This window comes from Acomys minous (assembly GCF_964271855.1).
Source record: "Acomys minous genome assembly, chromosome: 2".
In the NCBI taxonomy this organism is placed as follows: domain Eukaryota; kingdom Metazoa; phylum Chordata; class Mammalia; order Rodentia; family Muridae; genus Acomys; species Acomys minous.
The window spans coordinates 13,936,443-13,963,176 of NC_140484.1; the positions used below are offsets into that span (position 1 = coordinate 13,936,443).

Here is a 26,734-nt window from a genome sequence, read left to right on the forward strand (position 1 = left end):
TTGGTGTTCTTTATATTTGTGAATTCTCATGTATTTACCATGAGAATTTCATTTATGTGTTTTACATTTCTCCCTCTCAGATTCTTTTTAGTAATGTTCTTCCATTCTAAAGTGTTTCATTTTACTCTTCAAGCTTTGTGGGGGATATTTGCATGTGTGCGGGTCAGTGTTGACAGCAGGTGTCTTTCTCAGCCCCTCTCTGTCTTATTTTGTGAGGTAGAGTGTCCATGGAGCTCACTGCTTTGGCTCAAATGGCTAGCCATGCATTCCTCTGTCTCCTCCTTTCCCCATTGCTAGGGTTACAGGTACATGTCTACAATGCTTGCTCTACAAAACGTGGGTATTAGGATTCTGAACAAAAATGTTCCTTGTGTTGGGTGACAAGCACTTTACTGATATGAACCAGGCCTTGCAAGTTAAGTAAGTCAATTCAGAAGTTGGTTTGCTTTCAATAAAAAGGAACAGAGAGAAGTGCAGCTCAGACAGAGAAGGCAGGCTTGCCTTTTGTTCTGCACTCCGCACTGAAGCAGAGGCTAGCTTCCTAGACTATCCTGCCTCTCTCTATTCACTGTTACTTCCTTTTACTTTTAAATTTATGTACTTATTTATTTATTTATTTTTGGTTTTTCGAGACAGTTTCTCTGTGTAGTCTTGACTGTCCTGGACTTGCTTTGTAGACCAGGCTGGCCTCGAACTCACAGTGATCCACCTGCCTCTGCCTCCCAAGTGCTGGGATTAAAGGCGTGCGCCACCACGCCCGGCTTGTACTTATTTATATTAAAATTTTATTTACTTATTTTGAGACAGAGCCTCACTGTGTCACCCTCGCTGGCCTGGAGCTCTCTGTGTTGACCAGGGTTACTGCATGAGCCACCTGTTTGCTTCCTTAAACCCTTTCAGCTGACTAGCTTCTCTGTGGTCTTACAGTCCTCACAGCTTTCTTGTGGTAGTTGGGTTGTATGTTCTTGACTTACCCTCCAACACAGTGAGAACCCTGAGTGTTGTCTTTAACGCCTCGCCTTGATCTTTTTCATCTCCATAGCTTTCCAGATCTAATGTGTGAACTCTGTCCTTCATATGCCGTCAAAACATGTTAAATTTTTTTTTGAATAATGACTATTTCCCACAGCTGTTAATTTTTTGTATGTCAAATAATTTTTAAAATTTTCTTGCAGACCAGAAACTAGAGAGCAGTATCCAAATAAATTTATCCAACGAGATGACACTGAACGGTTTTACATTCTGAACACACTGTTCAATCTTCCAGGTAGACCACCCTCTGCTTACTATACCTGCTGTCCCTTCCTCCCAGGAACTTGTTACTCAAGGGAGCTAGTTAAGTCAGCTTGATAATCTTACTCAGCTTATAATACCTGTTCTTCGCTTTTCAGAAACCTACCTGTTGGCCTGCCTAGTAGATTTTTTTACTAATTGTCCCAGATATACCAGGTATGTTTATACTACAATTTTCTTTATCCAGTTGATTTTAAATTAATGTTCAGGGTTTTAGAGAACTGGCCATTGTAGGTCTTTTCTGCTTTTCTGAAGTGAATTTAGTGCTAGTGAGAGATGCTACATGGCCAGCCTGAGCGATGGACAGCAGCAGCAGCTCCATGCAGGCCCTCAGCTCCCACACGGCCCCTCTCCTTGCCCGTGTGCTGCAGCCGTGTTTGGAAGGGACACTGTGACTGGGAATGAAGACGGCCAGCAGAGGTGCTAACTGTGACAGCTGAGTGGGAGGTTTGTGTGATGCGCACCTGTCCAAGCAGAGTTACACTGAAACCCCCGACTCATTTCACAGCAGCCACCCAGGAGCCATCCAGGGATGGTCATTTAGTTTCATTCCCAGGCCCAGCAAGACTTCATCAAAGAATAGATATTGTTTATTTTCTCTAAAGCAGAATTTTACATAAGTTAGCCTTTCCTTTTGGGGAGTTGTGTGGCTGCCATTGCTTGATGTGTAGCAGCCTTCTGAGCTAGACTTTGCTGACTCGTGTCTGAAGCCTTACCCACTTCAGGGCACTAAATTTGGTGGAAAATGGAGTGACAGATAAATGAGCCGTACCTATATACCAAGGGACAATGCCAGAAAGATCAGGGAGAAAGAACCTGTGTTCTAGATGTTCAGTGAGAACCTGCTTCTAAAAGCGATGAACTTGGCATTTTAGGAACCTGGACTTTTAATTTCCATCCAGTATATTATCCTGTCACCTTGTATTTGCTCACAAGTATTATATTCCATCTATACAATATTCTGGCCATTTCTAATGCTCAAATGAATTTTTGATGAGGGAGCAGTTCCTAGTTAACCGCAGCCTGTACCACGTGATATGGAACCTTTGGGTCCCTTGGTCAGTTTTGACACTCATTTTGTTTACTCTGTTGGGTCCCGTGTCATGTTTTTTTTTTTTCCCATCTTTCTTTAGTTGTGACACAGGATTTAAAGATGGGGACCTCTTCATGTCCTACCGGAGTATGTTCCAGGATGTAAGAGACGCAGTCGACTGGGTCCATTACAAGGTACTTAGAAGGCTCTGCTCTACCTACTTTTTCTCTGGCATGTGTCTATGGTCTGATACTTGCTTTGCAAGTGGAAATAGAGCATAATGTTCCTTCTTTCTAAAAAGAAAGTTGAGAGGGGCTAGAGACATGGCTTAGAACTTAAGAGCACTGGCTGCTCTTGGAGAGGATCTCAGGTCAGTTCCCAGCACACACGTGACAGCTTAGAACCACTGTAACTCCAGGGTCAGGGGTCTGATACCCTTTTCTGGCCTCTGGGCCCCAGGCACTCACTTGGTACACAGACATGCATGCAGGCAAAATACTCATGCACATTAACAGAAAAATAAATCTTTAAAAACAAACATTTAAGGGGCTGGAGAGATGAGTGAGAGGTTAAGAGCACTGTCTGCTCTTCCAAAGGTCCCAGCTACCTCATGGTGGCTCACAACCATCTATAAGGAGATCTGGTGCCCTCTTCTGGCATGCAGGTGTACATGCAGGCAGAATACTGTATACATAACAAATCAATAAATCTTTAACAACAACAAAAATACCTTGCTGGGCATGGTGGCACACGCCTTTAATCTCAGCACTTGGGAGGCAGAGGCAGGTGGATCTCTGAATTCAAGGCCAGCCTGGTGGTCTGCAAAACGAGTCCAGGACAACCAAGGCTACACAGAGAAAACAAAACTTTAAATTTTAAAAAGGAGTTAAGAAATTTGCCTCCAGCATTTGTTTTTGTTTGTTTGTTTTTGGGTTTTGGGTTTTTTTCGAGACAGGGTTTCCCTGTGTAGCTCCAGCATTTGCTTTTGTCTGACTCTGCTGATAGCGTTCGTTCCTCAGTCCCAAGACTCAGCTTTCAGATTCTGTTGCTTGCGTTTCTGAAATATATTTAGAAGAATTTTAATATAAGAAATTGTGCTTATATATTTTGTGGATAATGATCCATTTAAATTTTGTTCAAATAAGTCCAATTTTACTAATAACTTCAACTAGTTAGTATTAGATTTATATTTACCATATTTAATAAAATATGAAAAGTCTTATTTTTTTATTTAAAATGTGAATATTTGAAATCTTTTTTCTTGTCTAACATTTTTCAGATTGGTAAACAGATTTATTTGTTTGATAGTAAGCACAAGCTTTCCAGTAAAAGTTAAAAATGGATTTATAGGTTAGGTGTAATGGCATATCTACAATCCCAGGCCACACAAGTTCAAGGCCAGCCTGGGTTTACAAAGTGAAGCTTTGTCTCAGACCAGCAACCTTGATTTATGAGAGAGACATGATGACCTAGGTCTGTAATCTCAGTACTTGGGAAGCCAAGGCAGGAAGAGCATGAGTCCAAGGCCTGCCTGGGCTACAGAGCAAGAGCTTATTTCAAAAGAAAGAAAGAAACTCCGTGGTTTTGTTCTTTTCTTAGTTCCTTTTCTTTCTTCTAGGGCTCCCTTAAGGAAAAGACAGTTGAAAATCTTGAGAAGTATGTAGTCAAAGATGTAAGTATCGAACAGGGAAATAAATCTGTGTGGTGGCTCTTTTTACCTTGAAAAGGAGTAAGTGATAAGCCTGGTTACCATGATGAGGACAGGGAAAGATACTTGTGACATAGTCACAAAAATTCATACCAGTGTGTAGTTTTACTAGTTTCTCCTGTTTGCTGAGAAGCAAGAAGACTTAGTGTTTAATTTTTTCTAGCTGTAATTATCACAACTAGAGGGTTGCTATGGGCATATCACCATGCAGTGGTTGGTGCCTTGCACTATTTAATCTTCTATAACCATGAGTTAGACTATGTTACTTAAAAAAAAAAAAAAAAAGGCAGGCACCGTGGAATTAAGAATGCTTAAACTTTATGTGGAAGGTCACACAGTAAATAGCCAAGACTCACACCCAAATTTTAAGCTCTGCAGATGATCCATTATAAATGTGCATAGATGTGACTGACTTAAAGTGTCTTCACCCTGTTAGCAAAGAATAATAGCTCATCTTTGAGACACATTAAAGACTATCAGGTACTTTCTAAAATAGCTGAAGTTCAAAGCATTTTACTAATTAAAAAACTTTTTTACAGTATGCTGTAATGTTAATATTACTATTAAAGCAATGTATGAGGAATACATGGGATATGTGTGTGTGTGTGTGTAATCACAATTTCTGGGAGGCTAAAAGTGTTAGGTTTTATGTGAAGCTATGGACCAGTTGTGTCACAATGGTAGAGTCCTTGCCAAGCATGTACACACTCTTAGGTGTGAGCTCCTACACGTTTTTGTGTGTTTTGTTTTTAAATTTTACATGGGCTAGAGAGATAGCTCAGTGGTTAAGAGCATTTGCTGTTCTTTCAGAAGACCTGAGTCTTCTGAACTCACTGGCTGCACAACTGGCTGCCTGTAACTGCAGCTCAGGTAGACCTGATGCCTCCAGCCTCTGCAGACACTTGCCTTCACATGCACATATCATACATAAATTGATAATTAAAAATAAAGTAAGAAAAAAAAACAGTTATCCTCATACAGAGTCCTAAGATAGAGTAACCTACTTTTCTATAGAGTGAAAGCAGAATGCAGTGATAACTTCTCAGGGTTAATGTCACCGCCTGCCCTCTCTTGTCAACACCCTCCCCTCCCCCAGCCCTTGCCTCCTTCCTCTTACTGCTTCAAGAAGGAACACTGATGAGTTGAACCCAGTTTGTGTAAAGGAGTCTTGTGAAAAGTGGTGTTTTTGTTTCTAGGCACATCAGGTGTTAGAATCCTTTTTCTTCAGTTGAGTGTGGATATTTCTAGGCAGCATCTGCACCTGTCATTTTATTCTGCGAAGTGTTTTATAAAGCCACAGTATGTAGAGGAGCATCATATTTAATAATCTTCATCTAGATTGTGGTGTAGTTTAAAATCAACTTCTGATCTTTAGTATGCTTAAAGCCCATACTTCAGGAATCACAGAGTAGTTTAAGCTCTTTCCTGAGGCAGATGTACAGATGGCAAATATCTCGTTAATGGCCATATACCTGTGGGCTGTGTAAAGTATATACTGTATATATTAATTCTTTAAAAATCTAATAATATGGGCTTTTAAGTGCAAAATTCTGAAACCAACCAAATAATCCTTAAAAAGAGTTATTACCCTATCTCTATTTGGGCAGAGTTGCAGTCTGTGACACACAACACTGAAATCCTTTGTCGCTGTTTCAGGGGAAGTTGCCACTGCTTCTGAGCCGGATGAATGAAGTAGGGAAAGTGTTTCTTGCCACTAACAGTGACTATAAATACACAGATGTAAGTACTTAGTACCTTTATTTGCTTAAACAGTTGACCTACAGGACTGTGAAGACAGCGAGGGATTTTATAAGGACATGGGTAAAGCACATGCTGGAATTACTGTCATTTTTCCCAAGCATTCTTTTTGACTATTATAGTGGCTATTTGAAGGTGTTAATTTGTGGAGTTATTTAGAAGATTTATGCTAACAGAATGGCTTCTCTGCCTTTTTAGAGCATTATTTATCTAGATCTGAGGAGTCACACCTTTTTTTTATACCCCTTCCTGTTGGAAGTCCTGTAGTGAGCGCTGATACAATGTTTTGAATCCTAGAAATCAAAATTTATCACCTCTTATGTTTAAAATTTCTAAAGTCATGAATGAAGGATACCACAGACAAATTTAGGTACCTTACTTTTGCTGATGCAATTACAGGTTAACAGTCCTAGCAAGAGCTCTGCCCCTGCCCAGTACTAAGAAATGGCAGTGTAGTATCTCATGGGAGTCATTGGTTTTCTCTGAGTGCTTATTTAAGTGTTCGTTATCTCCACATGTGACTTTATGAATCTTACATTGAGAGAAAAAGCTTATATGTCTCATGCAAAAGTCATTTATTGACCTTTCTTTTTCCTCCCAGAAAATCATGACTTACCTCTTTGATTTTCCACATGGCCCCAAGGTATTATAATAATTTAATGTCATTTGTTAACTAATATGCACTTGTTAACTAATAATACATGTAATCATTTTAGAACATTAGAGGGAAAAAATGGTCAAGATCCACCTAGAAAAGTCCTAGTTTTAATCAGCATTAAAAGAAGTAATCCAGGCCTAGCAGAATTTAAAATCTCTGGTGACTAAATATTTACTAGATTGAAATAATATAATCTGTAGTGAATAGGATCAAAATAAGTTCTTAAGCAGAATTGTTGTGTTGTGAATGATTATAGATTGAGGGTGATACTAGTTTTACAGAAACATAATTTCAATGTGAATGTTCCTGACAATTTCTAGGTTAGTTACTGTTAAGTGTTATGCCATGAAAGTAGTTAATGTTGGTATTTAGATTTTTTTTTTTTTGTAACATGACCTCGCTCAGATTTAAAGAACAAGCACTGCAATGTAGATACTTGAGAATTTTAACCCTAGACTCCATGAGTAAGACCCCAGTGCTCACAGTGTCGGCTTGAAAGGCTGGCACTGTAGGTTCCACTTCAGGGGCCAGTGTTGACCTAGAGCCGCCATTCTCGGGGCCAGCGGGGCCCTCCCCAGTGCCCGCTGCTGCTCCTGCATCTTAGCTCTGGTGCTGACCAGACCCTCTCAGCTTGTCCCTTGAACTGAAGCTTGCATCTGCCTAGCTTTTCTCATACTTCATGTTTGAAAGTACTGTGAAATAAGTTACTATACTAAATAATTCTCACTGCCATTTACCAAAGCCATTTATTATATATATCTGTCAGCTTCCAAAAAGCTTATTTTAAAATTCCTAGTGTTTGAGTGAGATTAAGTGTGAGGTGTACAGTGATGTTTTGGTTTTTGCTGGTTCTGTTCCTCCAGCCTGGGAGCTCCCATCGGCCATGGCAATCTTACTTTGATCTGATTTTGGTGGATGCGCGAAAACCACTCTTTTTTGGAGAAGGCACGGTACTCCGTCAGGTGGACACTGTAAGTGGAGGAGGTGACGTGTCCTAGCACACTGTAAGTGGAGGAGGTGACGTGTCCTCGCACACGGCCCTTTACACTCCTCCTGCTCCCCTTCCCACTCCCTAACTCAGTGGCCATTATTTCTCTTTTGGAGTTGAGAGTTTTGATCTTAACTGAAGCAGCTCCACAAGTACTCACGGAAAGGAGTGCCTGGGTCAGGTAGCAGTGTGGGTGGAGAGCATGGTAAAAGAACACAACGTTTCACAGTCTATTCTCTTCACACAGAAAACTGGAAAACTGAAAATTGGTACCTACACAGGCCCCCTGCAACATGGCATCGTCTACTCAGGAGGTGAGCTGTAGGTTTCCCTTTGTTCTGGGCACATCTTCACTAGAGCACTCCTTACAACTTCACTGTGCAAAGTCCCAGGGTCTTTCAGCATAGTAACTAGCACAGAACAGGTCTTCAGAACCAGAAGTGCCATTTACTCAGAGTCAAGTTGGCTGCTGATAAAAGTCAAGGGGGTTGAGTTTTATTTTCACTGAAAAGATACTTCCGTCTTCCTTTGAGGGTTTATCTCAGTTTTGGAATCATTTGTGTACATTTCTTCTCAAAGGACTACCAGACCCTTGTAGACACATTTAATGTCAACAATCAGAAATAGTTGGACAGTGACAACTTGATGATAGGTCTGTGATGAAAAAAGGGCCACGGCCCCTTTGGTGGCTCTGAGGGTTGAACCAAGGCTAGGTAGGCATTGCACCGCTGGGTATTCTGATAGTGTCTCCCCAGAGCTCTGACCTAAGAACTCCAGTCAGCACAGTAGAGCTTAGGGCCTTACAAAGAGGAGTGAACCTTCGTCTTTAAGAAAGGCTCCATTTCCCCATAATTGTAACTTTCTCTGGCGTATAGCTGTGGTGCTTTGAATGCTTTTTTAAATAAACATTTTTCTCATTTACTCCTTTCAGGTTCATCTGATACAATCTGTGACCTGTTGGGAGCTAAAGGCAAAGACATTCTGTATATTGGAGATCACATTTTTGGAGATATTTTGAAGTCAAAGAAACGGCAAGGGTGGAGAACCTTTTTGGTGATTCCTGAGCTAGCACAAGAGCTCCATGTCTGGACTGACAAGAGCTGTAAGAACGGCCACTCTTACATTTAAATCTTTGCACAACTCGTTTGTCCTGATATGACAGCGTTGACTCCGTTCTCTTAGCTAGAACGCTACCTTGTGTACAGCACACTGGTGTCAGCAGGCAGCCCTGGCACCTCTTGCTCTCAGTATAGCCCCTCATTTCATTCTACTCTAGATTTTTTCATGTGTATGTATATATGTGTGTGTACGTGTAAAATCTAGTTCAAATTTTCAAAGTCTTTGAGGTAGTGCAGAATGTTTCTGTCCTAAGTTGAGTTACAGTAAGAGTGCAGAATGTTTCTGTCCTAAGTTGAGTTACAGTAAGAGTTTGTGAACTTCTCCGTGGGTCTGCAGTCCATGTGTCTCCAGCCACACCAACAGTCTCTGTGTCTAACACCGTGATTCTGGGGCAGCCATGGCTCTGAATGGGAATCACCTGGTGTTCCTGAAGACAGAGGCCAGATGGCGTTCTTAAGCTGAGCCATACAGTGTGAGTCCTGTGGTGTACACCCTTCAGCTGGGCCACAGGTGGATACCTAAAGGCATTTGGTAGGCAAGGGTCTCCATCTGGTCTGAGTGTGTTACTCTCACTGTGGTAGAAGTTACCAGCTCTGACTACTTGGCCTACATTGATAGGAACTTTGGCTCATCTACTCAGTCTGCATGCACCGTAGGCCTCACCTTCGTTTTGCATGTGTGAAAGTGAGAGTAACAGTAGTCTCTGCCTCCACGCTGGTGAGACTCTACTAAGGTAGTACTAATATAAAGAAAAGTGATGGCTTTTCTTCTCAGTGACAGGACATAATCTGAATGACTCTTCTTGTATAAAGATGGTAGAAGAAAACATGTTCTGTTCAATAGGTTAAATTAGGGTGTGGTTCTTCCTCTTTGGGCACCCACGAAGTATGTAGCTGACACTGACTACTTCTGCTCCTGTTGCCCACACACTTTAAGCTTCCCACGTGTGACTAGCTGACCTGGGACTCTGGACAAGTCACCTAATTCTTAGTCCTTTATTGTCCAGACCATCAGGGCCGGCAGACAGCTCAGTGGGTAAAGGCCCTCGCTGCTGAGCGTGTCCAGAGCTCAGACCTCAGAATACACATGGTGAGAACTGACTCACGTGTTGTCCTCTGACTTCTACACACACATGCATACACAAACAGACTTTTCTTAACGATAAAGGCCAACTGTTGCTTTGGTGTCTGTACCCCAGGGCGTAGAAACCCAGAGTGAATACATGGCTCGAAGCGGGAGTTGTGGTCAGTGGCTTCTAAGTAGGACGGGACTGTGGTGTTCTTCCGTTGACAGAGTCCACATGGGTGTCAGAGGGCATCCCTGAGGAGATGTAGGTGACTTACACACTTGACTCTGGCACATTAGGACCAGGCTACACTTTCAGTCATATCTGAAATGTCATTACTTTGAGCATCACTTAGAAGCCCAGTACTTTTGCTTGACTTGTGTAAAACATTTCCTTTTTCTTTGCAGCACTTTTTGAAGAACTTCAGAGCTTGGATATTTTCTTGGCTGAACTCTACAAGTAAGTTTCTCAATTCCACAACTTAATGCTCTGAAAAACACCTACCTCTAAAGAGTGACATAGGGATAAAGTTGTTCTCTTAAGAGATTTTCACTGTTTCCTCTTGTCCTAGACATCTTGACAGCAGCAGCAATGAGCGCCCGGACATTAGCTCCATTCAGAGACGCATTAAGGTATCCAGATGGGATCTGGGAGAAAATGTGGGAAGTCACACTAAATCATGTCATGTGTGATGCACGGACTTATATGTAGATGGTACCCAACACATAGTTGCATAATCTGAGAACCTTCTCTTTTTAGAAAGTAACTCATGACATGGACATGTGCTACGGCATGATGGGAAGCCTGTTCCGTAGTGGCTCCAGACAGACACTCTTTGCCAGTCAGGTGATGCGTTACGCTGATCTCTATGCAGCATCATTCATCAACCTGCTGTACTACCCATTCAGCTACCTCTTCAGAGCTGCCCACGTCCTGGTGAGTGAGGTCACCTCTGCAGCCAGCTTTGTGGGGTGACATGGGAGACAATTTGGGTAAAACCCATGACTGACTTATGTGGTTAGTAAAGAAATACACACTGAATATAACACTTCTTTCTGAGGCTACTCTAACAGTGAAGACTACTTTTGAGCAGGGTGTGTTGGCTTTCACCTGTAATCCCAGGATTGCGAGAGTTCAAAGCCAGTTTTGACTCTTGTCTTAAAAGAAAAAAAAGCTAGGTGTGGTAGTGACACCTTTAGTCTAAGCACCTGGGAGATGGGGCAAGTGGATTTCTGAGTTAGGGCTACATTGAGAGTCTCTGTCTTTTTGTTTTGTTTGAGACGGGGTTTCTCTGTGTAGCCCTGCCTGTCCTGGACTCGCTCTGTACTGTAGACCAGACTGCCCTTGAACTCACAGAGATCTGCTCTGCCTCTACCTCCCAAGTGCTGGGATTACAGATGAGCGCCATCACGCCTGGCTTGGCTAAATGTTTTTATATGCATGTCCTGCTACTGCTGTGACAGAACTAGTTTTGGAAGTATAAAAATAAAAGTAAGGGTTTTTTTTTTCTGTTTTATTTACTTCCATGTTGTAGGAAATGATCTGGAAGCTTAGGTACTTGTATCTCTGGCCCCTTAGAGACTTCACTCAGCAGGGCCACTGGAGATAAGAGCATTAGGATAGCACTTACCTGCTCTGCCTGCAGCCTGAGCCTGTGCTTTGTTCTAGATGCCACATGAATCAACAGTGGAGCACACACATGTGGATATCAACGAGATGGAGTCCCCTCTCGCCACCCGGAACCGCACATCAGTGGATTTCAAAGACACCGACTATAAGCGACACCAGCTTACAAGGTCTATTAGTGAAATCAAGCCCCCCAACCTCTTCCCACTGGCTCCCCAGGAGATTACACACTGCCATGATGAAGATGATGATGAAGAGGAAGAAGAGGAAGAATAAAAAGGCTGACTAAAACCCCGAGCACCCAACAAGTCTGGCATGACTCATGGGGAAAGGGGTGGCCTTACTGGGACTGTCTTAGGGAGGGTGGGAGGAATCCATCAGCGGTATGTTTGGAGTTTCTAAATGCTTTAAGACCTCTAATCATAGCGCCTTCCTTCAGTTTCGTGTATCTGTATTCTCTGCAGATGGTTTGAAACTGTACAGGAAGAACAGGTCAAAGTCAGGTGGGATGCATGCAGATGGCACCACTGCGGCTTGTGATAATTTTCTTGTCTATCTTCATCGTCAGTGTGTGGTCTGGATACACTAAGGTAGTAAAGGGTTCCAGAGCAGAGCCACAGGTCTAGTGGGAAGAGGCAACCCACAGATACTGTATTACTGTAAGCTGTGCTCCAACCCCCCCACTTTCCCAGTGCATCACACAGTGTTGTGTATCAGTGGAGAAATACATGTTTTCATTATCAAGTGTAGTCAGTCCTCTGTTGGGGTTGAGTTTCCTTCCATTAGCTTTTGGGTTTCCTCCGTGGCCCTGCAGTGTTGGTGCCTTCCTGGCTTCCCCTGCTTAGGGCCATTCTAGACTGCGGGGATTTGAATTTGAGGCAAAAGTTCTCATCCTTGCTACCTTTTTTGTTTTGTTTTCAAGACAGGGTCTCTCTGTGTAGCCCTGGCTGTCCTGGAACTCTCTGTAGACCAGGCTGGCCTTGAACTCACAGAGATCCACCTGCCTCTGCCTCCTGAGTGCTGGGATTAAAGGCGTGCACTACCACCACCCAGCCCTTGCTACATTTTCAAAAGCTGGTATCACAAGTGCTTTTTTTTGTTATATAAAAACAGTTCTTTTGGGGAATGTAGCCAAGAGTACAAAGGAGCAAGTTCCCAGAGAAGAACAGCAAGTGCTGTTAGAGCCAGAGCTGCCTTCATCAGCATGACCTGCAGGAGCCCCCTCCATGCACATTGCGATGGCAGCGACTCTACAGCAAGAGGCACAGTCAGAGTCAGTTCACCTGAGAACTACAGGAAACTACTTCTTGCTCTGAATAAAGCAAGGTCCTGTAAACATGAAGGCATGTGACTGCCCTGCCAGTGCCGGGACTTGTCCAGCATTGGAATAGTTGGTAGATTCTTGCTTTAACTGTCATTTGTTCTCTTCCATTCTTGGCCCTGGTCACTAGGGTACCGGCTGCTCTAGAACTCAGTAAAGTATGTCTAAAGCTGATATCAGCCCTTGTGTAGTACAGCTGTCACAGCTGTTGGTCTTCAGATGGCTTTAGGGTTGGCATTTTCTTTCAAAATTGCTAACTATGTATCACTTTTAGTTTTAAAATGTGCTTATATGTACAGTGTTTCATAGGTATAAAGATTTTTTTCACCAAGGTTTTTGGTATTTCTTTAAAAGACAAAGTTTATCTATGTAGTCCTGGCTGTCCTGGTACTGTGTTCACTATGTAGATCAGGCTGGCCTTGAACTCACAGAGATGCACCTGCTTCTACCTCCAGGGCACTGGGATTGAAGGCATGCGCCACCATGCCTGGCTTGCTTTAAAGTAAGCATTTGATAGGTATGGGACACGGTTCAGCAACTTTGCCAAGGCCTATGGCTGCTCTGGTGAGTCATGTGAGCAAGTAACATGCATTCTAACTGGAATCTCTGGGACATGTATGTGGACAGTTGTCTCTCTGTTTTAAAATGCTAGTAACTAGGGTGGCTAGGATAGTCTAATCACTCTCATTCCAGTTGACACTGAAGATGTTGCCTCGCTTGATGATGTTGTCTTTTCAAGCCCAAATCTCCTCTGCATGGCCACATGACAGCTGCAGAATCACCGTGTGCTAGCAGAGGTGGCCATCACTCACCCTGCTGTGTCTATAGATCAGTTTGTTACTGGCTGGGTGACACTGGGAGACTGCTTGGAGACAGTTGGAAGAATTCCGCGTTGAGTCCCGTTTTCTTCAGGGTCACCAGAAGGAGCTGCTTATGATCTAGGACCCTGTAAGAGACCAGCAGGTGACTCCCCCCCCCCCACACACACACATACTATGTGCTGGGCAGTCTTTCCATGGCAGGTGACCAAGCAGCTGTGACTGGACATTCCAGAATGTAAAATATGAGTTCTCTGCTGTCAGTAAACTTCTCCATTGTTTTCTTAAACCTTCCATCACTATTGAGAACCTTTCCTGGGGACTCTGAAAACACTCCTCAGTGTTCAGGCTTTGTAGAACATCAAAATTCAAGAATCCTTTTTCAGTGCTAGACTGAACTCCAAGAGCGGACCATGTGGTACTTAGGGACTCCAGTGTTCTGTATCGTGCAGTCCCATGGCCACAGGAGCTGCCTCATGCATCACTCCACAGAGGCTCTAGTAGAGCACGGACATCTCGGAAACCATTTGAAACAGAGAAAGCTCAATGTTTGTTTTACACCCCAAGATTTCTTTTACCATAAGCATAGATCTGCTGATATCTGTAAATCAGACTACCCCCTTCAAGGCACTTAAATAGATCTTTCAGTCACATTGTTTTTAGGAAGCCACTTATAAATGCTGTATGTAGTTACATTTCAGATTTAAAAGGAGCTTGTCCATGTTTAGATACTTCTAAATCAGACTTATTTGTTTAGCAACTTTAAAGCCCTACAATTTTTTCCGAGGCTTCTTGGGCACTTTTAAAGACTGCTCATTCACCACAAATAGCTTGAGATAAACAATTGCATATTTAAGTCTGTATTAGGAACTTCGCTCACATTCCATGTTATGGAAACTATTTAACCTCTTTCTGGCAGTGGGAAAAATCTTAACTGAGACCATCTATTGCCATATTGCAGCAGCCTTGCTTCCCCTGTGGTCTGAGAGGCAGGCTCTCGGTACTTAGTTTTTCGTGGCACTCTTTCTTCGTGACTAGCATCAGCTTCTCATACAGTTTTTCCTCAGAGGGAGCGCTTTCTAATCACACATTCAGGATGCCTGAGTCTGGAATCCTTACCAAAGATGAGATGCATAGATGACGTACATGTGTGCAATAGCCAAAAAGCAGAGCCCCGTAACTGCAGACATGCCTGCCACACGCCTCACTCACAGGGAATCCCACTGCTGTACAGAAATAGCAGAAAGCAGATCATCTAGGAAGAATATCCATTTACAAAACTCACAGCTTCCATGCTCATCACTTTCCCCTGCTCCTCAGCACACGGCAAGCGCAGGGTAATGAAGGTGTCTGACTAGACACTGTAACTGCAAGAAATGAAGTGTAGCCATGTGCCACACCAGTGTGTCCGTTAACAAGTGTATCACAGTGGCTCATAAGGTGGTGATGTTTGCTGGTCAGCGGTCTGGTGTGTGAAAGCACATGCTATCTGTTGTTCCCATGAGGTCGCCTAGTGACATTTGTCAACACAGTCCCACTATGAAAAGATGCATGAGGGCAACAGTCCCCTTAAGTTCCTCTTAGAGAAACTACACCCAACTCTGAACACCTGTCTCAGATTGAGACGTAGACAACACATGTCTAAGTAATCAGTATTTTCCAACTTCATAAAATCCTAATTTTGATCCTGCCCACTTGAGGTTTCTTCACACAGGGTGCAGTACCCAAACTCCACCTTGTTCCTCAAATAGGTGCAGGGGACCTGTTTCACACTCAACTCTTCCAAAGGGTCTGCAGATTGAGACCCAGAGGATGGGAGTGAGGTAAGGAACTTGTGCACCATGCAATCACTGTCTCAATGGAGCCAGCGGCTTTCCTTCAAATTCTGAGAGTTTGCCAGGCAAACCTTCCCAGCATTGAAAGGTTTTATTAAGTGGCCGTTCCTTACTGAGAGGTTAACAGAGTTAGCCTTGAACTTGCAGTTGAAGCAGGTGACTGCCAAGTCTGATGCAGAAACAGGCTCAGTCTCAGAACTCCTGCCTGGTGTTTCCTGTGCTTTCAGCACCTCAGATCCACCAACAGAACAGCAGGAAGCACTTCACCACAGCCCAGCATGCATTGCCCCTTAGGTCATCTGCCAGGACAAAGGATATGCCGAAGTTAAGACAAGGGCCACATATCATTCCTTTATCCTAGGACTTAATGAATATCTGTTCCTAGAAGAATGAGCACAGATTTGAGGCCCTCAGAAGGAAAATGAAGCAATCACAGAGCAAAAGATCTAATTAGCAATCTAATATAATTAAACTTTTAGGACTTTAATGAGGACTATGTCTCATTAGATTGCATTGCCTTTCAAGAAATAGAAAAGTAGGTGGGGCATAGCTCAGCAGTAGAACACTTGCCTAGCATGTGTAGAGTTTGCTCCCCAGCACTGCAAACTGAAGTACAAGTTGCCAGAAGCCATCACCAGGGTAAGGAAGTTCTTCTTCCTCTTTGTCTACAAGGTCTTCTTCTGCTTTGTATCTGTTTCCTCAAAGCACAGAGCTCAGTACAGCTCAGAAGTGAACTGGCAGGAATATAGGGGGAGGGGGATTGCACAGGGTTCCTCACAGGATAACCTCTTCTAGACTGTGAGCATTTTCTAATGCCCACCCATCTCAGGACTCATCCAGATGAAAATCCAGCCGCAGCAGTTAGCTGGGAGGGACTGTGCTGTGGCCATCTGCCTGCTCTGCTGCTCCTGCGCTGTGTCTGGGGAAAGTGAGCCAGACACTTCACTGGGATGTAGGTGCATTCATTCCCTGTTCAGGAAATGTAATGATGAGAGAGATGGGTTTTAAAGTTGGTCTTGTCAATATTCCACTGAAATGTTCCCACAGGACAAGTGTTAAGTAAAACAGACTGAACGTCATGGTCAAGCACAGTAGGGCTCTTGAGGGGCCACTGGAGGCTTGCCTCTCAGAGCACGGGCTTGCTGCATATAAAACAGAAAAACACAAAGGACCTCAGAAAGAGGCAGTCAAGTAATGGATCACCAAGCACCTGGAAACTCAGAAGATGTGGGTCTTGTCACCTGAGAAGGGACCAAAGGAATAGGTCTGGGGTGACAACAGAAGACGAGGGTCATTCTCAACTCCTGAAGAGCATCTAATAGCCTTCCTAGAAGGTGACTCACGAAAGAGCTGACTTCCCTTGCTGGGTTAGAGGACCCAAATAGCCATGCTCATCTTTGGAGCCAATTGAGAAGCCTATGCAGGATTTATGCTGCTGCTGCCAAGGCAAAGCTGGTCTTCCTGTCTGCCTAGCTGCTGTGTGTCGCTTCTACTTGTCCCTAGGGAATAAATAGCTGATTGGGGCAGACCTCACTCCTCGGAAGAACACTCCCCAGAACCAGCTGTATTTGGAGGCACTCCTCTTGCATTTCTGTGAACATGAGGCTTTAAGTGTCTGTCCAAGGAGATGCCCTCATGTGATCCAGTCCAGTCTGTCCCACCAGAAAAGCTATGTGGTCAGGCAGGGGACCAAGGCTGAAGAAAACAAAATGGTTGGTATTACACGGAGGAAAAGGGAACACACATCTGCTGAAAGGGTGAACAGAAAGTCATTTATCTAAATAGAATAATAGAAATAAACAAAACCTTTTAAAAACAATCACAAGATTTACAAATAAATTGGTACAAATAAATAGATATTGTAAATCTACAACATTTGAATTATAAACGCGTCCATCATGACAGCTTGTGCACGTGACCTGTGTTTAGCTTTCCATTAATGCCACTGCTCAAATGCATGAAATGTACACCATGATTCAGTGGGTACAGCTGAGGAGGGTAGAAATCAGACAAAGCAGGGCTTAGTTTAGGCCCAAGGCATTGTGGGTAACTGGGCCATGACACCAGGAAGAGGCATATTCAGAGCCTAGATGGGTCAGGCAGCTTCCATGATACAGATTCTGTAATCCAAGGTGAAAAGTAGAGGCCATCATTTTGAGACCAGAAAACTGACCTGGCTTGGGCGGGGATGAGGAACGAGGCTCTAGTCTCATAGCCATATGCACAGGGAAAGAGACCCAACCACCAAAAGCCCACTTCTGCAGAACTCATGGAGCCTTGAGAAGTTAGGCCGCCTCCACCGACCTCCCAATACTGGCCATCAGGAACGGGCTGGCATAAGGCAATGAAAGAAGCTGGTGCAATTGGTTTTTCCTTTTAAACAAAAAATACCACCATCCTCTCACCCGATAAGGGATAACAGAACCCTAGGCTCAGTGGATGAGGGGCTTCAAGACAGTGTCTTCGTCACAGATGATAGTCTAACAGTAGAGACATATGTACATAATAAATAATATAAAATAAAGCATATACATTGGTGGGTGTAAAGGACTGAAAAAAATAAGCAAAGTCAATAGACTGATGGACTGTTCACAGTAGACCAGACATGGATAGTGGTGGGTCAGAAGCCAGGCGGGGCTCCCTAGGGAGTGAGTCCTAGGCAGCACTCCTCCCCACTTCTCTGTTCTAGAGGCCTGGTACCCCAGCTGCTTGTATGTAAGAACCCAAGTCTCCAAGAAGAGCAGGCACTCAGGTCTGTCTGGCCCCTTTGGTAGTTCTCTTTAGGGTGATTCTGGAAGAATCCAGCACCCGAAGTAAATCCGTGTGGATCAGACGTGAGCAGCATCAGAAGGTGCCTTCCAAGTGAAGCCAGGCAGACCCGCGCCCTCGTCATCTGAAACATCTCTCCTACCCCATGTGTTCAGCTGTGTGCAGACAAACACCGACAACTGGACTTGCTTGGCATTTTGATATTGCTTCAAGTACTGCCTGGCATTTAAAACAACTGCAGTTGAGATGTCTCGGTGGCTCCGGTATAAGAAGGTTGCAGGAGCTAAGTCAGCCACAGGGAACCATGAAGCAAAGGTCCTCAGATGCTCACGTTACCCGCTCCTTCTGCCTGACTGGGTGGGGGTGGAGGATGACTGGGGACTCTCCAGAAGGAAAACCAGTAAATTAGCATTGACTCTAGGAGGAGGGCGCACAGGTGCTGGAGGAAGGCCTGTTCATCCCAGGCTTGAGACCAGGAACAGTGGCTCAGCCTTGGAACACTGCTTGTGAACCTCAATGAGGTCACCTTTCCTATCAGCCACTCAAACACAACGAAAGTCAATGGCCCTGAGGTATAAAAATCCACTGAGTAGGTTGCTCGCTGATAAATCTGTATGGGAAAACCATCCAGATCCCCCCATAGTCACTTCCCTCTTCACCTCTAAACGCCTCCTAATTCTAGGCTAGCCTACAACTTACCCAGTTGTCCTTGTCGGACAGAAGCACCACAAGCCTATGGCCCAGAATGGAAGCAAACGTAGCCCAGGAAAGAGCTTGAACACCCAGAAAGAAGGCATTCTGGTACCTAAGTGCCTAAACAGTCATCAGCCCTTCACAAGAACAGCATGTCAGATCAGGGAGAGGCGCCATGCCAAGCCACAGGGAGTTTACCCTACATGGTGTATCTTGAGATGCCAACCTCTTCAGCCTGCTCTTTAGGACAAGGGACAAGGTGTGTACATTGCACCAGTCAGGGAGTTACCTGCCTGGGTTCACCCCTGGGAGACCTCATCCCCTGGGTCCAGGCAGTGACTGTGGCAGATCCCTGGTGGCCTTCAAAGAACCGAGGTGCTTGTGTATGTTTCCACTAGCCAGGACACAGGCTCAGTAAGCCAGCACCTACTTGGTTTGCTCCTTAGCCCAAATAACTTGAGGGTTGAAGTTCATGGTCCCTACTTAACTCAAAATCTTGTTGCTCCACTTCTTAATGCATTTGGACCTGCCATGTTTTCCTAGACTTGCAAATGCTGGTCCTTTAGCTACACAGAGCTGGGGATGGCAAGGTGACTTTTCACAGTTAGTGTTCCATATCAGTGTGTGAAGTTCTGCACTGAACACCCGCATACATCTCTTGGAATAAAATGAGAAAGTGGTTTGTGGCTCAGCTCCCTTCACATGAGGTCAACTGCACCCACAGTATGAAAGAGGCGGCACCTTCAAATTAAAAAACCAAAGTTTAAGCTAGTTGACTAGCACCCCAATACTCTGTAATAAATTTCAAGATTCTGTTTTCCTAAGAGTTTCCTAGAGTTTGGACTTGCATGATGAACAAAGGGCGGTTGAGTGAATGACCCTCGTTTGCAATGACAGTGTCCCAGCCATGTCTGCACACAAAGCACCCAGCTCTAGGCGCTGTCCTGTCCTCTGGCTGGACAGCAACCAGAACTTGAGAGGCCTGAGTCTAGCCTGCCTGACCCCTCCATGTCTGCACATGCAGCAGCCCAGGAGGGGTTACAGGCCAGAGCTACAAGGAAGGAGCCCCTGTGGGTGGCCATTCCACTACTTGCCAGTCTTTCTTGGCTGGGGAGCCCCATGAGGTGAGGCCAAGGATGGTTAAGTGGCCTGACTAGCCAGGACCCACCCAGAAGGGCGCAGAGACAGCATCTCTCCAGTGTCTAAGGAGTCTGTTTGGGGTGGGGGTGGGGAACCAGGAAGAACTACACACGCAGATGCAGGCCCTGTCTGAAGGTTGAGAGCTCTCCCCAGAGCAGCTGAAACTGTGGCCACTACACCACTGTATGCTCAGGAACTAGTCTGAACTCCTGGTTATTATACAAGTAACTAGTCAAAGGTACCTAGATCACTAGTGCGAAATGAACACAAAGCTGGCAGGCCACAGTCTCAATCTTTGAGAACCCCACCCCTTGGCTCACTTGTCAGAGACTTCAGCAGCTGCCATAGTCGGTGGTAACTGAGTCTCTTACCTCCCAATACTCATGCATCTCTAGGATTCACCAACAGTGAACTCTGAAAAAGGACCAAGGCTGCTTCTTTCCCAGAGGCTCCTGTCTGAGGCAGCTGTGCACAGGGCCTGAGAGACTGACCCTGGGGCACTTACCATCAGAGAGCCTTGGCTAGGCTCCTGGCTCCCCAGGCCTGAGGGAGGGGTCCAGGTGGACGCTTGGTGGCGAGGCCCTGACCCTGGCCAAACCCAGAGAACTCACATCTGTATACATCATGTGCCTTAGGAAACAGTCTTTTTCACTGGATGTGTTTGGAAAAGGGGTACTCACAGTGTGGGTTCCATATGGTAAGAGCTTCGTCCCAAGGTGACAGGCTAGGTGCCAATAGCAGGCCACTCAGCTCCAATGACCCTCCACTAAGTGCACCAGCCCCTCTCTACCAGGCATTAAACCTTCTGAGCACATGCCAGGACCACTACCCAGCGTAACACTTGTTAGTGAACATGGCACCAGCAGCCCGAGCCAAGGTCTGCTGGTGTGGCAGCGAGTGAGCGAGCGATCACTTGCCAAGCATATACATGGCTGTGGGTTCCAGTTGTGTGTGTGTGCGCGCGCACACACACACACATACACACACACAGAGTCACTGGCCATTCACCAGGAGACCAAAACAACACACCAACCCTCCCAGACCCCGTACCTGAAGGAGGAGGCTGCTGCTCAGCCTAGGGGGTCCCTGTGCAGAAGCCCAGGCACACAAAGGCTCTCTTCTCCAGAAGTGACCTGGGTAGTGAGAATCCTATTGAGCACTATGGCCAGGAGTTCATTTCAGTGTATGAGTATCACCAGCAAATGCAGGCAACCACTTAAAACAAGCTAGTTGAGGACTTGGCCACCCAAGCAGTACCCGTGGTGTCAATTCCCACAACACACAGCAAATTTGGTATTAACAGAAGATGGACACACACATGGAATGGTTACAACACACATTTGGTTTCTGAATCCGTTTGGGCTCAAACTGACTCTGGCTATATGGGTGGGTTTTCTGGCACTGGCCACATCTGAAGCAGGAGGCACCATTGAGCAGGGCCACTGCCACTTCTGGGCCTCGGAGCTCAGGGACAAGGCAGGAGGGGGCACTTGGCTCTATGGAAGGACAGGTAATCCTCCTGTTCCTTCCATTAAAAACACTGGTCTAGAAATGCCCAAGTGTGCAGTCTGCTCCCCACCCCCGCCCACCCTTATAATACACAAATCCCAGCAGGAAAGAGGCACTCACGTGCCACCACACCACGTGTTCATCGAGAAACCCCAGGAAGGACTTCTGTGGGCACCTGTAGCAGCAGCTTAGGTTAGCAAGAGTGAGGGCTGGGAAGGTGGGTGGGGAGGGACTTAGCCGTTGCCGCAGACCACCCCAGGGCACAGGACCACGGGATGAAGTCATTGCCTCTTGCCAATGACAAACCATGAGTTTAAAATTCATTAACATTCATTTTGGTGATAAAAATTCCTTCAGGTGGCAGGAAAATCACACTCCCAAGCAAACACTAACCCTTCCTGAAGGGCAGGGACATGGTTAGACATCCCATTTTCAAACAACACTATGTGCAGAGAGGGCACCTGCAGCTTCTGCCGACACCCACAGTGACGACAGACTTGGCACGTTCTGCAGTGACATGGTTTTCTTCATTCATCCATCAAGTTCGACAGCGACACACGTGGGCACAGAGGAAAGGTACCCCTCCTGGGGATGGCCAAGGAAGGCCACTCAAGGGGCAAGTCCATCCTGTTAGGGTCACATTGTGGGGTCACAGCAGAGTTAGCTCAGAGAGACCAACCTAGAACTCTGCAAAAGACACTTAAAAACAAAAACATGATCTCTTGAAAAAAATAAAATAAATGCAACAATTTTTAAATTCATGCAAATTGAGGGAGGAAAGAAACGATAAAGGTACTGAAAAAATAAACATGATTCTATTTGGGCGGAAGAAGTCTGTCTCTGAATTCTTGAAAGCCATGCCCCAGCTGTCAATGTCACACGTCTAGTTTCCATCCCTCCCCACGCCATCCTCCGCAGCTTGCTGTCCCCTGCGGCTTCCAGGGAAAGGGGCAGAGTCTTTGGTCTCAATGCTGTAGGTCGCAGCATGGCAGACAAGCTCACACTAGTGGAAGTCATGGTCAGAACAAGGCCAGGAGGGCAGAACAAGGAGGGCCGAGGGCCCTAGATGGCGCCTTCACTGTGCAGGCTGTGGTTGGCCTTGCTGTGAGACACACAGTTCTGTTCATTGAGCAAGGTGGCCGTCTCGTCTGGCAACCCATCTTGCAGCTCCGTAAGAGTCAATTCGATTTTAGTATTTTCACTGTCTGAAGACTGAGGGGTTTTGTCCATCCGGGATGCCATCAAGGCATTTTGGTATTGCTGTCTGGAGATCTGAGGCCAGAAGAGGACACAGAAAACAAACCGAGAGAACACTTATTTTTAGGTTCTCTTGTTTCTTACACCACATCACACACTGAACACCCCCAAAGGCCCAGAGCTCTATGAGAAAACCATCCTTGAGAAGACACCGAGCCACTCTGTGAAGGTCAAGTTCATGTCAGCGATCCAGGCGCTTCTCCCGCTAGGACCACTGCTACGTCTTGCCTCTTACATTCAGAGACTAGAAGAGTGGAGATCAGCTTCCATCGGCTAACGCTGCTTTGGTTTCCCAAAGATGTCTAATTCAGGCTAAGAGAAGACCCTGTCTCCAGGGCAACCTCAGCGCTTGCAGGCCAAGCAGTCAGCAGCCAGGGGCTCCCGAGAACTGAGGACGGCTTTCCCTCACTCCAGTTCCTGGTCCCGGCAAGACCATATTTGCTTTGGCCGCTCACGGGATGGAACCGAGATCAATGTGTTTCCCAACCTGTGTGCTGGGCCCGGAAGAGGGAGGTAGGCTGCTCTGACAGCACAGGGAGGCCTGTGGCGAGTGGGCGAGCTGTCGGGGATGTGGCGCTACCTGCTGGATCCGGCCAGGCAGCCCCCCACTCACCTTGACGAACTGTAGGTCAGAGAGAGCTCGCACTGAGTAGTCGGGGATGTAGACCTGTAGGAGGGAAGAGCTGAGCTGGTTGTTGCTGCTCCCCAAGGTCGGTGTCATGGCGTCAATCCGGTCACTCCGACTGAGAGAGTCTGAGTGATTCAGGCCACAGGGGCGAGGGGGTGACTTATTTTCACCTAGAAAAAGGAGAAAACAGCCTTGAAAGCACTGCAGGGAGAGGCACTGGAGGGTGCTCACCCCACATGGAAGGTAATTACACAAGCCTCTCCTGCAGGCTCCCTGTGTCTCAGCTGGGCCGAACCCAGTTCTGGGTACAGAGGCCAGGGCTCTGCAGCTGGGAACCTGCCTTCCGGGGGACATCACTAGGTACACAGACAGGGCTGGGGACAAGGTTCAGGACATGGAAGCTACCTGATACTAGTAAGGACCATAAAAAGCCTCTTTATTATTTTTCCAGAAGCCAAAACAAATGATCCAAGTCCCTCTGTCTGTCTCCTTTGCCGCTTATCCATCACCCCCGTGCAGTGACTAAGGTGAGGAACCCCTTGGCAGGCCTACAGTGTCTTGATGCTTTGGGTGTCTGCAGTGAGCTCCTGGGAGCAAGCACTCAGAAAGATAGAGGGGAGAAAGGCAGGAGAATCTAAGTGTTCTTGCTGTCAAAGAACATTCCTCATTAAAATAAAACGTGTGCGGGTATCTTGCCTGCAGACTACGCACCACATGCAAGTGCCCACAGAGGGCAGATGAGGGCGTTGGAGGCCCTGGAACTGGAGTTACAGTTTTTAAGCTGCCAGATGGTGCTAAGAATTGAACCTGGGTCTTCTGGAAAAGCAACAAGTACTCTTAATGACCGAGCTGTCTCCAGCTCCCATCCCTTGTAGCTTTAAAGATGAATTGTGTTAAAAATAAAACTTTAGCTGTGTGTGGTGGTCCACGCCTTTAATTCCAGTACTTGAGAGGCAGAGGTGGGTGGATTTTGGCGTTCAAAGCCATCCTGGTCTGCAGAGGGAGTTCCAGGACATCCAGGCTACATAGAGAAACCTGTCTCAAAAAATCAAAACCAACCAACCAACCAAATAATAAATAAAAACTCACTTTTCCCACTAAGGGGGCTTCTATTCCACTGTTGTAACCAACTGCATACATTAAATGGGCTCTGAATTATAGAATGCCACAGGAGCAGAGGGGACCCACTCACCCATCTTCCAATGTCCTAAACAGATGTCCCCAGAGAAGAGCTAGCCTGTGGCAGGTCCTGCCCTTCAGCTACTGGAGTTATGGCCACCATGTACCTCCTACTTCAAGTGACAGGCTTACGTAGTGCCACTGAGCAACTTGAGCTGGGCTGAAGAACCTAACGAGGGTGGGAGCAAACCCCTCAGCCCCCCCCCCCCAAGCTCCCTACAGGCTCCCTCTTGCAGTGCCTCTGCCAGCGCTCCAGCTCCCCTTGCTGGCTTCCCACTGAAGTCAGCAGTCAGCTCAGCAGCGCCCCCTACTGCCTCTGCCACCTCCTGAGAGAGGTAACGCAACTCTGGGCAGCTTCAGAGTGATTAAACTGCACAGAGCTCCCAGCTCACTCGTTTCAGGGCCGAAAGGAAGATACAGTGCTGAGCACAGCACGCACCCAGTGAGCGCTAGATAAATGTGCCCCACTGACACGCTCTCTTCCATCCTCACCACCATGCTCCTGCATCAAGCCTTTCTGCACAATGATGACATCATGTCACGACACACCTTTCTTTTGAACAAGAAATCCCAAGGCTGTACCTTTAAATTTCAGCCACAAATCACGTTTCCATACATATTTTTGAAACAGTGTTTACGTCTATGGTCTCAAGATATTAAAGGCAAGGCGCCTGACAGGTTTACTGCTCTTGGCCAGACCCCCAGGTAGAGGTCAGGGCCTGGATTCTTCTGGGCTCTCTGTTAGCGAGCACTACTTTTCTGGTTACATGCATGTGCAACAGACCCCTTACTTTGCCTGTCATCACAGCCACAGTCTGGGGAAGCCATTCATTTCCTATATTGCTCCTACAGGGCCAGGGGCCTGACATGATGGCTGGGAGCACACCTCATGGCTTTACTACACTGGTCAGCATCTCATGGACAATACTACAGTCTTAACACCAACTAAAGAAAGAGTGAGCTTACACCACATGGCCAGCTACACTGGCCAGCTCTCCTTGACAGGAAAGCAGCAGACTCTGAGAGACAACTGTGTCGCCTGTCCTTCCAACAGACTCACACTCAACTTTTGCTCACAAAAAGTAGCCAGGAGCATTTAATCATTTTAAAAATTAATATAAAATGATTGTAAAAAGAGGATAGAGTTGGACTCTGGTGTCAATGCAGGACAACCTGCGGCAGGACAGAAGACACTGGTTTCCTGTGGTCGCTGGTTGTTTGCTATTCTTTGCCGGAAGCTGTGTGTTTTCTCAAGAAGCTGCTGGAGTCTGTTCTCCAGGCAGTACCTGATGTAAACAGGATCTGGGGATCTTCTCACTCTTCTAAGACCTGAGTAGGATGGAAGTCTGAAGGACACAATGTCCAATCCTAAGTGTGACCAAAACCGTGAGGCAGAGGCTTACCCACTCACCAAGGGGATTGCATTTTGGTTCTATCCTCTTGCTGAGAACACTGGTTCCCCTACTGCAGCCTGGTAGAGATGACAGTGGGTTCAATTCAATTCACAGTTGCTTTTAGCTCTAAGAATTCCATGCAGCCTTCTCTGGAGTCTTAGCCACACTGGACCTCTGGGAATCCAGCTTCTAATGTAATTTCCCAAACAGGGCAGCACATGGGCAGCCTGAGTTCTGTCTGTTGTTACTTATGTACTTTGGATGTCCCAGCAAGTGGGGCAATCAGTCACGTCCTCTGCCCGAAATCCTTGAGACAAAGGACTAAATTCCTAAGTGTAAACTGGTCCATATGCACCACAAACCACAAACCGTGCACCTGCAATCCAAACTCACCTGCAGTGAAGCCCAGAACCCAGAGCCCGGAGCCCAGAGCAGAGGCAGGAGCAGCTGCCCCACCCAAGTTTGGGCTCATGTTTTGCTACTGAATTTGTATGTCATGGTTTTATGACAGTAATGAGACTTCAGCTTTAGCTGGGTGTGGTGGCACCCAACCCTGCTCCACGCACGTGGGAGGCAGAGGCAGGAAGATACTGAGTTCAAGGTCATCTTCAGTTATACAGCAATGTCAAATTTGAGGCCAGCCTGGGCTACAAGAGACCTCCTCTTAAAAAAACAAACCAAACTAAAGCCAAAATCTTTCAAGCCAGGCATAGTGATGCACTCCTTGAATCCCAGCACCCAAGAGGCAGAGGCAGAGGCAGAGGCAGGGGGATCCCTGTGAGTTAGAGATCTGACTCATCTACATATCGAGTTCCAGGACAGCCAGGGCTAAGCTCAAAAATCAAACAAACCCTTTCAGCATTGTTTTGTTTTAGTTGTCTGGTTTTTTGACTCAGTTATTTTTCTTTATTTTATCCATCCTACCTAGGAGTCCTCTCTTTT

At 45.9% G+C, this 26,734-nt stretch overlaps 2 protein-coding genes across 7 annotated transcripts in view; one reads left to right on the top strand and one right to left on the bottom strand.

The window, feature by feature from the left end:
- Nucleotides 1-12,901, top strand: part of NT5C2 (5'-nucleotidase, cytosolic II) — a 125,451-nt gene extending 112,550 nt beyond the window's left edge. For 4 of the 5 annotated variants that reach the window (XM_084763208.1, XM_084763209.1, XM_084763211.1 and 1 more), the window contains 13 exons: nt 1,176-1,267; nt 1,392-1,449; nt 2,427-2,520; nt 3,945-3,998; nt 5,691-5,774; nt 6,394-6,435; nt 7,314-7,421; nt 7,686-7,752; nt 8,370-8,540; nt 10,031-10,082; nt 10,195-10,255; nt 10,383-10,559; nt 11,292-12,901. In XM_084763208.1, the coding sequence (XP_084619334.1) occupies nt 1,176-1,267; nt 1,392-1,449; nt 2,427-2,520; nt 3,945-3,998; nt 5,691-5,774; nt 6,394-6,435; nt 7,314-7,421; nt 7,686-7,752; nt 8,370-8,540; nt 10,031-10,082; nt 10,195-10,255; nt 10,383-10,559; nt 11,292-11,525 (1,294 nt within the window). In that variant the 3' untranslated portion in view covers nt 11,526-12,901. Of the gene's footprint in view, nt 1-1,175; nt 1,268-1,391; nt 1,450-1,621; nt 1,741-2,426; nt 2,521-3,944; nt 3,999-5,690; nt 5,775-6,393; nt 6,436-7,313; nt 7,422-7,685; nt 7,753-8,369; nt 8,541-10,030; nt 10,083-10,194; nt 10,256-10,382; nt 10,560-11,291 lie in introns of those variants that run through there. The other variant, XM_084763212.1, reaches the window with a different exon arrangement.
- An 8,745-nt stretch (nt 12,902-21,646) lies between these two features.
- The window catches only part of CNNM2 (cyclin and CBS domain divalent metal cation transport mediator 2), a 126,506-nt gene continuing 121,418 nt past the window's right edge, over nt 21,647-26,734 (bottom strand). For both annotated transcript variants that reach the window (XM_084763167.1, XM_084763166.1), the window contains 2 exons: nt 23,205-23,389; nt 21,647-22,606 (listed from right to left, as the gene is read on the bottom strand). In XM_084763167.1, coding sequence (XP_084619293.1) covers nt 22,397-22,606; nt 23,205-23,389 — 395 coding nt within the window. In that variant the 3' untranslated portion in view covers nt 21,647-22,396. The remainder of the gene's footprint in view (nt 22,607-23,204; nt 23,390-26,734) is intronic.